The sequence below is a fragment of the Perca flavescens genome, chromosome 1, assembly GCF_004354835.1.
Source record: "Perca flavescens isolate YP-PL-M2 chromosome 1, PFLA_1.0, whole genome shotgun sequence".
Taxonomy (NCBI): Eukaryota; Metazoa; Chordata; class Actinopteri; order Perciformes; family Percidae; genus Perca; species Perca flavescens.
The window spans coordinates 38,327,173-38,340,478 of NC_041331.1; the positions used below are offsets into that span (position 1 = coordinate 38,327,173).

Below are 13,306 nucleotides of genomic sequence, written 5' to 3' on the forward strand. Positions count from 1 at the left end.
GCCGACAGCTCGTCTGACGTGAACTTTGTAACCGAACATGAATCGATGCATCTGTGATGCAAAGCTTTCACATGAAAAAGAAAATCTCAACATGACACTGATAGATACAAACAAGATTATTATAGTCCAACAACAGCAACAACGGGGAAAAAAAGAAAAGAAAAACAGTCAAAAATGTTAATATTTGAGATGTACGTATGGTCACCAGCCATAACATGTTAATACACATGGTACTTTAAATAATAATACACCTAAATGAGTACAAGTATCACCTCTGCAAAAAAATTATGGAAAAAAAAAAAGAATAAATAATTGTATCTACTTTTAAGTACTGATTCATATGGCAGTGACACTGAAACTGTCTGCGATGAGACACGATGCTGCGTCTCAGTGAGGAGCATCAGAAAAACAACAAAGATGTTAAAAGGTGGAACATCAGTTGTTGCATTCATGCTTTGGTGGAATCTTCATCTTCATCTTCGTTCACAAAACGTACAGACGGCATCTGTTTGGCTCTTATGGACTCAAAGTATAAAAGCAGAAAACACACATACACTTGAAACACAAGACAAAAATCTGAAGAGTGCGCAGTGTTGTTACTAACGACACACACACACACACACACACACACACACATTATATCTGTGGTGCGTGTGCGCACTGATCCAGACTGCAGTTTCAAGCCACCATCACTGGCAGTTTGGGCTAGGGCTGGGCAATATATCGATGTTATATCAATATCGTGATAGGAGACTAGATATCGTCTTACATTTTGGATATCGTAATCTCGTGATATGACATACAGTAAGTGGTGTCTGTTCCTGGTTTTAAAGGCTGCATTACAGTACAGTGATGTACTTTTCTGAACCTACCAGCGTGTTGTAACTGTTCTATTATTTGCCTTTAACCACTTAGACATTATGTACACATTACTGATGATTATTTATCTAAATCTAAGTGTGAAGATATTTTGTTTAGGCACCAATTGTCAAACCTAGAATATGGCCGCAATATCGAGGTATTTGGTCAAGAATATCGTGATATCTGATTTTCTCCATATCGCCCAGCCTTAGTTTGGGCTCCAGACGTCACAATAAGTGTCTGCATGTTTTAGTCCCTTAGATATAGTGCACACACTGAATGCGTCGCTGCTGGCTACATATAATATTATTGGTGTAAGCATACGGTAGTGTTTTAAATGTATTTATTAGGTTTCCCCAAACTTGTAGCTAGCCAGCGGTTACTACTATGGTATGAAATTGAGGTTGAATACACTTGAAACTTGGTTGGGAAAGTGTTTTATCCCAGCAAACATTACGCCCGCAACAAATTATTGTTGTGTGGTTATTCCTTATGCAGGCAAAGATCTTTGATAAAGTGTGAAGAGCACTATAGAACAAGACAGACTTATAAAAGTTCGCAGTGATGGATAAACTTTCTCAGGGAGTTGCCAAGTTCATGTTAATACCATAATAGATTAAATGGAAACTTGTGTTTGCCTGGAAGGTTGGGAAAACCATAAAATTGGTAGTACTGTAATGTGTATTAAAATCGTAGTAAACGGGCTAAAACATGCACAAACACTGGTGTGGTCCTTAAACTGTGTGTGACATGAGAACAGGAAGTATTTTTTAACTCCCAACATCGACCGCCAGGAGCGTTTTCGTCTCACCACCTGTTGTGGTTCTACCGCTCTACTTCTGTCTGTCCACCGAGACTGAAGCTCTGCAGTTGAGAGCGAGCGTCGACCTCATCTCCTCAATCTGCTCCGTTCGATCGGACTCCGAAGCACAAAACTGTCGCGTGAGCCTTGAACATTTGGATTTTAGTGTATCACATTATCATATCAAGTGCAGGATACAGAGGAAGTACTACAGAATTGCAACAAACTAATGAAAGAAACTAAACAATAATAATCAACAACCCTCGATGAAGAGAACCGTTCGGGGTCGCGACTCTCAGCACAACGCTGAAAGCGGCAAAGAGGGGAGTTTCCTAACCAGCTTATTCCAATATAAACCTATTCTTATAAAGTCTGTACTCCACACACAATAAACTCAGGATAAATATTAAGACACAGAATAACCATGAGATTCAGAATCTAAAACAAGAAAATTAATTTCATATAGGCCTGTGCAGACAGAACAGACAGAAGACCATGTTACACGGGCAATCTTTGAGGGGACTGCTGCAGCACTGATATCTCCCAAAATAATGTTTGTAAATGATTTTTCAATGATCTGCCTGTGTGTCCAGAGACTTCAGCGCCTGTCCCGTCATGACTGTGTTTGGCCAGCAGGTGGAGGTAAGCACTAATGAAGCCAATCTCTGGGAAAACTTCCCTTCATGGATCGCCAGTGTGCGATTTCTCCAACGTTGCAACACGAGTCCGAGTAGAAACCAGAGCGACCTCCTGTTTTTTTTCTCTTCTGCCACCTTCTCCGCAATCTTCCTCCGTGAAAATATTTAGTTGTAACATGCAGCTTAAGCGTATCACCCTGCTTTAGAAAAGAAATGAACTAAACCCAGTATCTGAACATGCAGACGGATCCCACTGACGATAATAATCTCCCATTTGTGTATAAAAAAACCCTACATTTTCAATGTATCGCGCCTACAAAGGCTCTGAATTCAAAAGAGATCATACAGTACATGCTGCGGATAAACAATATGTAACTGACCAGTGCCAAACTCACTTCCTCCTGCACTCCACTCACAACATGATCAGACATGACATCATCTTCCTCGGTCATCAAAGGTCCTGCCTCTGATGTTCTTTCATTTTTAAACATCCGCTTCCCTTTCCGGTATCACCTCGGCTTGATTCCTCCTTCTACTACTTTCTGTTTCCTTCTCCACGTCCTTCTCTTCTCCCTCTTCACACATCTGCTCTACCTCCACCTCTTTCTCGCCCTCCTCCCTCTCGATAAATGTTCACGCCGACACGTCTTTGCGGTTGGCTGCTAAAATAAAGAAGAAGCACGTTGGTTGTAAACTAGCGTGATGACTACTCGTGTGGGACATTGAGCTGGTAGACAGCCAAGGCTTTACAGAATATTACACAATTCATACCTGAAATTCATACACATTTCTGTACCCTTTGAAAGTAGCATCATTATGTAAACAATAAATACATACAAAACAAATAAATTTTTTTTTTTTTTTGCCACCCAATACCGAGCAAGAGGACCTTCCCGAAGTGTCTGCGCTGGACGCTCAGTCCTCACTGAAAACAGTCAAGGAAATCCCAAACTTCCTTCTGGCGTTCCTTCTAGCTCTGCTGGTCTCGTCTTGTTTTTGGGGTCTGAGGTACTGTTATGGATTTGAAGGATGCCACGAGCTGCGGTCGATGTGCGGGGACCAGAGGGTGTCGGAGAGGGAAAAGGGCCTCAGTCTCACTGGGCCCTGATCCACAGGCCAGCGTCTCCATTCTGCTGGGCTGCAGCACTGCTTCTGGCCTCCCCAGAAGGGGATGGGTGTGTGTGTGTGTGTGGTGGGGGGGGCTCTGTCCACATACTGTTCAGGCCGTGTTCAATGCGTTTCTCTTTCCTCACCCAGATGCAGGGGACTGTGAGCATGCTGGCGGAGCAGGAAGTGTGTTTTTTCCGACCCGATGGACGGTGCCAATGTGATAGCTTGTGGTGGCCGTTTGGTGATCGGCTCGCTTATGTTTCTTGGATCCCGCCCGATCCTTTTGGTTGAGCTCTGCCATTGGCTACAGGGAGAGGGGACAGCAGGGCCGGGGACCTCGAGGTGACTTATCGTGAGAGGGCCTCAGGAACCTGCGCTGTCCTACTGCTCTCACTCAGGTCCTCATTTCATATCGTTGACGTGCGGTCAGCGCCGTCTAAAGAAGGAACGACAGAAAAAAAAAAAAAAAAAAAAAAAAAAAAAAGCGTTTCAATTTTCAATTCAATTCAATTTTATTTATAGTATCAAATCATAACAGAGTTATCTCGAGACACTTTACAGATAGAGTGGGTCTAGACCACACTCAGTGTTTAACTTCATCAGCATCCCCAGACGGCTTTATGGTTAAGTGTTTTCACAGTGTGGATGGAGATTTAAGGGTCCTGAGCTGACCAAGCTGTAACAGTTACAGTTAGAAAACAGCCACAAGTCCTCACACTAACACTAACCCTCACGCCAGGTGCATGCTGGGCTAGGCTGCAGCTTTCCTGTGACCCTGAATAGAAACAGGTGCAGGGATGGATTTCAGATCTCGTAGCAACTTATGTGTCCAATTTTGTAAGTTGTAACTTTAACTCAGCACATTTAGCTTATATGCCCCTGTATGCCTTTTTTTTTATAAAATCATTGTTTCCCTCATTTCTCATTCATTTGACTTGTTACACTTTTTAATTGCAATTCCCTGTCGACTCTTTGTAAAGAAGGCCTGAAGGGTTTTCTGGCTTGGTGAACAGTGAGGGGTCAGAGCCCACAGTGTCATGGTGAGAGAACAACACATCTGTAAAAATACTGATAGAGCCTTTCAGAGGAAAACAACAGTCTGACAGCTGTTGCCTCTGGTGTGGCTGAAGAGGAAAACGTTATTACGCTACGAACTGGTGGACAATTTCATTCCATCGTTGATACTGAAAGGGCAGGTTAATGTCATATTAAGCTATTGTTGAACAAAGAATACAGAATAAACCGTACTTAAGTGTGACCACCCTTTTCCTCATACCAATGAAACATTGTGTTTTGGGTCATTTCCTGTAGCTTGTTTGGCTTCAGTTACCAAGTTATGTTTCTGAAGCTTACCACAGCCGGCTGGATGTTTGGGCGCAAGAGACTAGAAAAAAGGTGAAATTGATTAAGAAGGAGTTGCTTCAGTTAAACGCACTCTTTCGTTCTGCTGCCCAGTTCTATCCACCTAACACACACACACACACACACACACACACACACACACACACACACACACACACACACACACACACACACACACACACACACACACACACACACACACACACACACACACACACACACACACACACACACACACACACACGCACAAAGCAGCACTTGTCCACCGTTCTGCACTGAGCACTGAGGCCCACTGTCTTCACCTCAGTTAAGTTTTGGCATGGGGGGAGTTGGCACTGACTTTAACCCAGACTGCAATTTACTGTACATGGGAATATTCTGCACAAGTCAGGTCATCCACTGACTGGCTTGACGCAATTAAAAGTTGTTTAAAAGTGCATTTTAATATTGTTTGCCATTCGTTCCAAATGCCGAGACGGAAAAAAGCTTGCGTCTCGTCTAGTGGGCTATTCTGTCTTATTTTATCTCTTTCTCTTGGTCAGACTGGACTGACAAATATAACACATCTGAAAAACCCTCGCTGGGATCCAACAAGTCCGGAGTTATTGATTGGCAAAAAAACTCCAGACTTTAAGCTGTTCCCACAACACGATAATAGACTGAGGGCCCTATATTGCAGCCAGCCCGGCGTGGCACAGCGCAAAGCTCGATGCAAGAGTCTTTGCTAGTTTAAGACCGACGCAGTTGTCAATTTCAAATCTAACGGCCACGTCGTTTAAGTAGCAAATGCACCTGCGCCCATGGGCGTGCTGGTCTTACAGGGAGGTGTGTTCAGGTGCATTCTGGGCGTATTGCTATCTTGAGGCAGCGGGAAATGATCGCGCCATTGAAAAAGTCAATAACGCAGCATTTCATTGTTATTTTAACAGCGCATTAGTAAAATGCGCCTAGGCTCGTGCACAGCACGCGCACACTATGCTTGTTACACACACAGGGAAGCCAGCAGCACACAAACATGCAAAAGATTACAAATAAAAATATTAGGGTGCAAATCCTCCATCATAATAGCAACGCGCCAAGATACAAACGCGCCTGGCTTTTAAAGGGAATGGGAGATGACACTCCGATTGGTTTATTGCACGTTACGCCCAAAACACACCTCTGATTAATGAAGACACAAAGTACAACCTTTTTGAACCATGCGTCCGGCGCACGGACCCTTTTTTCTGCCGTCAAACTAGCAAAAGTGGATTTAGACACGCCCTAAACGCACCTGCGCTTCATGCCGTGCGCTTAGATCGTTAAAATAGGGCCCTGAGTGTTGGAATGGGCCAGTCAGTCAGCCTTAAGATCAGTGTTAAGATCAAAGTGACGAAACCTGAGCATAACTCACTAACTGGCTGACTGATATGACTTTTGGCTTTGAACACAACACAGAAGTTCTGGTCAAGTCAGATGCATCTGCTGGCCTTTACAGGAGGTAACCTTACATGCTCTTGGACCACATTTAATCTCTGGAACAACTGTATTTATGTATTATAGTGTAATAATTAGGATCAATTAAAAACGATTTGTGTGTTACCTCCCAAGGCGTGCTCTGTCATACTCAGACACAGCGACTCAAGGCGATTGTTGATGTCTGGCTCTGTCACTGGTAACTGTAGATCTGTAACAAACAAAATTTAATCAGTATCAGTGATTACATTATATTCACATTAAACAGATGACAACATAGGGAAAACTTGACTTAATCAAATTATTTATTTCAATCATAATCAAACAAAATTCATGATAATGCTTAAAGTTTTTTCTTCCTCATTTTTTAAACAAATTGGCGTCAGACAAGTTGCCAAAGAACAAAATAAGTTCAAAAACAGTACAGTGGAACAATGTCGTCCACTTAACCAAAGTTTAGCCTCAATAATCAGATTATACCATAGTGTTAACTCCAGCACTGCTACATCAAAACAATGACTGCAGGGGCTGTGACTGTGAGTGAGTGAGTGAGAGTGAGTGAGTGAGTGAGTGAGTGAGTGAGTGAGTGAGTGAGTGAGTGAGTGTGTGTGTGTGTGTGTGTGTGTGTGTGTGTGTGTGTGTGTGTGTGTGTGTGTGTGTGTGTGTGTGTGTGTGTGTGTAGGGGTTGTAAGACTGGATTGGGGACAAAATGTACATTCAGTAATTCAAAACAACATGTAATGTAATTGATGTTCTTTGCTTTGAACTGCATGGTAATATGAGATATCGCTGTAATTGTCTCTCAACAGACAACAGAGCGGATAACTTGATATTGATCTACAGAATAGTGATGTGGAAGTCTTAGCCAGCATACTAAATTACTGTTCCCCAACCCAAACAAACATATGGTAGAGAGCAGCACAACAGTAGAGTGACTTAATTATCCAACATACAGCACATCCTGGTTCCAGTTGGTGACTTCCGAGGTTTCCGATTATTAAGATTATAATATTATTAATGGATGGTCATCACATAAATCAGACATTACACACGACTTAAAGCCCCCATTTTGACGTTTATTTTTTTTTACTCTCTGTTGCTATTTGCTGCTGGTTGTCTTTGCGTCAACTGTGAGCAGGGTGGAGACTGTTTTGTAGAGGGTTGGGTTGAGGTTGGAGGGGGAGTATGTGTGTGTTGGGGGGGTGTATTTGGGCCACAGTTCAGCCTAGCAACCCCTTCCAGCCATTTAGTCCTCAGCTGAGTCTTCAATACAGGCTGGGCAGTGAAAATCCCTTGTGGCCAGAGAGAAAAGCTGAGTTAGGCCCGGTAGTCCACACTGGACTATTTATAGGCTCCAAATCCCTCCAACAACCCCCCTGCCACACACACCCCTGTACACACACAGACTTTCAAAAAAAACTACAAACACACACTTGTTACTTCATCCTCTCATTTTCTCTTCTGTGTCTCACTTAATAAGTCTCTTTATCCGTCTGCTGGCAGAGAGAAAGACAGATCGCACATATATGCACAGAGTCAGAGGAGGGTGGGGGTCTAGCCTTTCAAATCAGTTACTCTGGCCGAGACCCAGCTACAGCCACCCTTGAGGGTGACTGCTATGAGTGCATGACTCCGCAGAGTTGTCAAAGAAGGAGAGATGGGGGAGAAAGAGGGAGAGAAAGTTAAGAAAGAGAGTGAGTCAGGGAGAGAAGGGAGGGAAGGAAAGTGGGCCAGAGAGCCATGTACTCACTGCACAAAGAGCCTCATTGAGAGACTCCTCTGACTCTTTCCTCCCTCCCTGCCTCTGTCTCTTCCTCACTCACATGCTGTCTCCACTCTGCCTGCTTTTTAAAAAGAAAATCAGTTTTTCCTCTTCATTCTAAAAAGAGGACATTTCTGGTGTGTGTGAGTGTGTTTGTGTGTGACATGAGTGGAGGAAGCCCCAGCTTGTCCTATTACTGTCCATTGTTCCTGTGGGACAAAGTCCAGTCAGCAGAGGCTACTAAAGGTCACTCTGCCTGGCGCCGATGGTTACCATGACCCGAGCCTGTGTGGACACTGAGTGGGGGGGCTTTCAGGGTGAGACCTGGCTCGGAGGGAGATCTTTCACGATTTAAAAAAAGAAGGCCTGTGACATTTAAAATTACCCCCAATAACTAGGAGTACCTTTTCATTTTTATTTGTTTTTGTTGTTTAAATGTCATTTAATCATAGCCTGACAAGCCAGACCCACATCAAGATGTTAGGTCTGGGAACTCACCATTAACAGGGCTCAATCCGAGGGGCGGGATAAATGGTTGTCTTTCAAATTCACTCTGCACGCAATAGGATATCGCTACAACCAGGCAGAGCGACGAAGAAGGTAGCGGAACTAGTTGATAGATTAAACTTTTGCCGTATCCGGTCAGCAAAACTCTGAACACATCTCCCCTTTTTAAGAATGATTTCAGTGCCGTTCTTTTCTGAAAGAAAAGCTTAACTCCAAGTCTTCCAGAAGACCACTGTTCCCAGCAGCAGCAGCAGCAGCAGCAGCAGCAGCCATAAGCCCGCCCACCGACTCTATACACTATGTGATTGGCCTGACTAGAGTTAGGTTTTTCCAGCTCGCAAGCCAAAGGAGAGTGCCTAGACCCCCCTGGCTGCAAATTAAATGTTCTGCCGCTAGGGTGCGTCTAGATTTCTAGGCTAGTTTAATCTTGCATAAAGACCAATATTGTCAATTCATAAGAGCCAATGACTGGGCAATAACTTCCATTGTGTTCTGGGAGAAACAATACAACATTCTTGTGCTAAAACAGGTTTTTCACCTCGATAGCAAGAAGGAAGTGAATAGAGCTGAAAGTCTCTATTCGCCCATAGCTGCACTATGGGATATTTCCTGTATTTCTGCCTTTAAAAGAAAAAATAATAATAAGGGAATAAAGTGTTAAAAGAAAAGTATATGTCACTGCAGATTTTGGCATAATTTTAGATGTGAAAGTTAAAACTTAACAATATTTAATACAGAATAAAAAGTATATAAACTGGTAACAATAAACCACTTGAAGCATGTTTCCCTGCGTTTCTTACCGGCTTGTTGGAACACGACCATGGTTTGTGGGTTGGTGTGAACCGGCAGGGAGCGGGTCCTCTGCACGGAGCTGTGGGTCCGGCTGGGCATGCTGTTGCTTCCTCCGGGGTTGGCAAACCAGAGACCCTGAGGAGAATATTTTAACAACAGCATTAAATTAACTTCTTGAACATGCAGACACCTCTGTAGGACTGGTGTCATGGTTGAACACTTATCATCTAACGGCAGAAATTGAAATCTGTCCATCCACTTTTACACATTTTCATGTATTGGACATAGTATTTCAGCTTCTGCTCTCAAAATACAGTAACTAATCTAAATTTAACATAGGATTTAGTTAACATTTTCCCAGGATTGATAAATGTTATCAAGTTATCTAAAGGTGTCGCCAAATTCTATTTTTGAGTTTTGTCTGAATGAAAGACTAATTTCGTACTTTTGTGACACAACGAGAAGCGACTGTTCAGTCTAAACAACATGGCAACTTCCACGGATGAGATGAACGTAGCTATCGCGCAAGTTTTATCCGAATTAGAAACTATTCCTTCATTGAAAGAAGAGCAAAAAAAACTTGTTTCGGCAAGAGTTTGATCTGATTGGTTGATTTGGCCCGTCTATCACCAACTATAGGTGGTGATAGACAGATGGTTTATCCAATCAGCAAACCAGTATTTTTGCCTAACCCTTCCCAAAAGTTGTCCAACGGAAAGTTCCCAGATGGATATGCCGAGCAAATGCGAAGCAATCCATCTGGCGGAGTCAGGTTAAGGATGCTCCAACCTTAGACATTTTAATTGCCTGCGCATAACCTGGGTAATTAAATACTGACATTTAAAAGGCAATATAATAATACATCGTAATTTGATGCACAAATTTCAAGTTCAAAGATCCTCCTCCTGCTTTAGGTTAATTTCAAATCAATCAAACTTTTTTATACAGCACTGTAAAACAACCAAAGTTGACCAAAGTTCTGTACTGCACTGCTTTCCACACATTGCTAAAACTTTCACTGATCAAAGACATACATGAAATATGCAAGCTTGAAAGAAGTCTGGTGTAAGATCAAGGCAACAGCTTCTTCAACATTTTCACCCCACAAGCTCCTGTCTGGATGTCTGGCCCACACCTAATGACAGTCTCAGACACTCGCCACATGAATTCCTCACTGTAACCTGCCTATTATACCCCCAACACCACTACCACATGCCCCTCCCCTCCCCTCTCTCCCTCTGACCCCCCTCTCGTGGCCCAGCAGTGCCATGGGCCAGGGAAAAACAGGAAATGCCTGTGCACTGTTCTCACTGCCTCTCTTTCTCTCTCTCTCTCTCATACACTCATATAAACTCTCTGTCTCTCATTGCCCCTCCTCCTCCAACACCACAGCTATCTCTCCCAAACTATGACTCATATATTTCCCTCCCACCCTTCTCTCTCTCTCTCTCTCTCTCTACATCCACACTACAGTCCCACACAAGAAGGTCCAGCGTAAGGAACGGAGGTATTTCCTGTCATTGTAAGGGATGAGAGAGAGAGAGTGGGAGAGAGAGAGGTTCCCAATGAACTGGGTCAGCCCAGACCAGAATGTGCCAGGATGGGCCTGAAACAGCTCCGCAGCTCCTCCTGTTTCAGTGTTCGGCGCTGACGCAGGGCCTCTGGTATGTTGGGTGACCTGCTACGAGTTCCATCCACCTCACTTCATTCGTCAAACACCACCGCAGCCCCACTTCCTCACCCCGCATTTTTTTGTCGCGGAATAAAAAGAAAGTCTATTTCAGGCAGAATACGTGCTGAAGAAGGAATTCTGCTGCCCAGGTTATTGTAAACATCCTGGAATGTATTATTACGCATTTCAAAATGTTCCTCTGTGCAGTCACCACTGCCATTCAGCACTCCAGTCACTACGTACACAACTGATAATAATCTTACATTTAGCTCTAGTTTTTCTGTATTAGGGAATTTTTATTATCAGCCCTTTTAGGAAACCATCTGAACTATCCTCCCTCATCAGATCACCTCAAAGGATGTTAGATAACCGTACGTCTTTAAAACGTTTATGGCTGTAACTATTAAGCAATTCATTGATTAGTTGTTTATTTATCTAACACAAATGCCAAATATTTGGTGGTTGCAACTTCTCAAATGGGAAGGTTTTTCAGTTGAGTTTTGGACCGTTAGTCTGACAGAAAAGCCTAGTTAAGGATGTCACCTTGAGCTCTGGGAAATTGTGATGGGCTATGTTTTTTTAATACTTTCTAATGAAGATAATTATTTGTAGCTCTAAAACGGTTTCAAAAGAAATTTCCTTCCATACGCTAATCTAACAATAATACTGCATAATCTCATGCTATTTTAGCATCCCTTATATTAACATATGTAGCACATAAATACTAACAACTGGTAACACTCTCTGGACACTGAAAGGCTTATCATACACAGAAAATCTGGGGAAACGTTAGATTGTCATCTCCCCTTGTTGGTTTGACTCACCTGTCTCCCCTGCTTGGGACCAGTGGGTGTGCTGCTGGAGCTGCGAGGTGTGGGTCCCAGCAGCCCCCCGCTGCCCAGCAGGCCCAGCCTGGCACCCGGCAAGCTCCTGGAGGGCATCTGGAACTGGCGAAGGCTCCTCCTGGCCGACACGCTGCCCCCAACACAGCCAGCAGTGGGGAGCGAGTTGGACTGGCCGAAACGGCTGCAGCAGGACGAGACAAAAACGTGAGATACAGGTAAGCACCGGGAAAGTTCCTGATCACGGTAACTTGTGTTAACAAAGGAGGAGTTATGCATTCACTAGAGTTCACACATAATGAGCTGAACAGTCAGGTAAAGTAAGAGGAGCAAGAGGAATAGATACTCCAATCTGAATGTAAAAAACTAATAAAAGTCAGACATGAAAGGAGAAATCCGGCGCAAAATGAGCCTAGGGGTTATGGTGCGTTCTTTTTGTCTTGTATTCGCGACTAGTAGCTCGAGTGTGATGTCACATCCATGTCGGAAAACGAGTAACCGCGGGTTGTTGCGTTCTTTTTGTCACACAATACTACGAGTCGGAGAAAAGATGGATTTTTGTAACATTTTTAGTAACATTTAGGATTCTATTCACCCAGTTATTGACATATTACACACATATATTTCACAGTTTGATACATGAAAATTACGTTTTGATTAACATTAACGTTCGGCTACTGCTCTGCTTTCTGCTCAAGGCTCGGCTTAAGCCGTTGTTGTGATATAGCAACCGAGTGTCTCTAGCCAATTTTAGCTGCACAAGCTCCAAAATAACTAATCAGGCGGTATTTAACTCCTAATAAGACTGTAGCGACATGCCTATAGGTAGCAGTATACAGTGCTATGTTTAACTCCTAATAAGACTGTAGAGACATGTCTATAGGTAGCAGTATACAGTGCTATGTGTACCACTTCTTCATTTGGTTACAACAAAGACAAAAGTGCTTAAAATTGTAGAAAACCACAATGTTTACTACGTGTGATGCACGACGTAGCCATCTTTGAAAGTGAACTCGGGGTCCTCTGAGTTCAGACGACTTGACGAGTCGTATATACGACCTCGGTGGCGTTCTTTTTGCAACTTCCGGTTCGTAACTCCGGAAAACAACTCGTAAATCGACTTCGGTGGACAAAAAGAACGCACCATGAATAACACATGATTACCGAGTCGACCATTCTCTGGGATATGTTTTCATGCTAATCGAATGTGACCAGTTTTAGCGTAACCGCTAATTAACTTATAACGCTAGTCGTTGGGGCACGGTAAAATCTCTATTTCTACACCACTAACAAGGCTCAAAATAGCACCACTTCCACGGTAGCATAATGAAGGTCCCTACATGTAGACCGAAGCATTGAGAACTTTGTAAGTGTACAGACAGTTTATTAAAAAGATAGTTTATAAAGACCGTTCACGTATACACGCGGGCGTCATCTTGGGAAAACAGTCACGACCACGACGAATGCCGTGTAACCAGTAACATAGCTCAAGCACAGCGTTCG

At 43.3% G+C, this 13,306-nt stretch overlaps 1 protein-coding gene across 4 annotated transcripts in view; it reads right to left on the bottom strand.

Moving 5' to 3' along the window:
* Positions 1-899: 899 nt before the first annotated feature.
* samd4a (sterile alpha motif domain containing 4A) overlaps positions 900-13,306 on the bottom strand; it is a 76,848-nt gene continuing 64,441 nt past the window's right edge. For all 4 annotated transcript variants that reach the window (XM_028577091.1, XM_028577080.1, XM_028577072.1 and 1 more), the window contains 4 exons: positions 11,786-11,987; positions 9,298-9,424; positions 6,356-6,439; positions 900-3,847 (listed from right to left, as the gene is read on the bottom strand). In XM_028577091.1, coding sequence (XP_028432892.1) covers positions 3,819-3,847; positions 6,356-6,439; positions 9,298-9,424; positions 11,786-11,987 — 442 coding nt within the window. In that variant the 3' untranslated portion in view covers positions 900-3,818. The remainder of the gene's footprint in view (positions 3,848-6,355; positions 6,440-9,297; positions 9,425-11,785; positions 11,988-13,306) is intronic.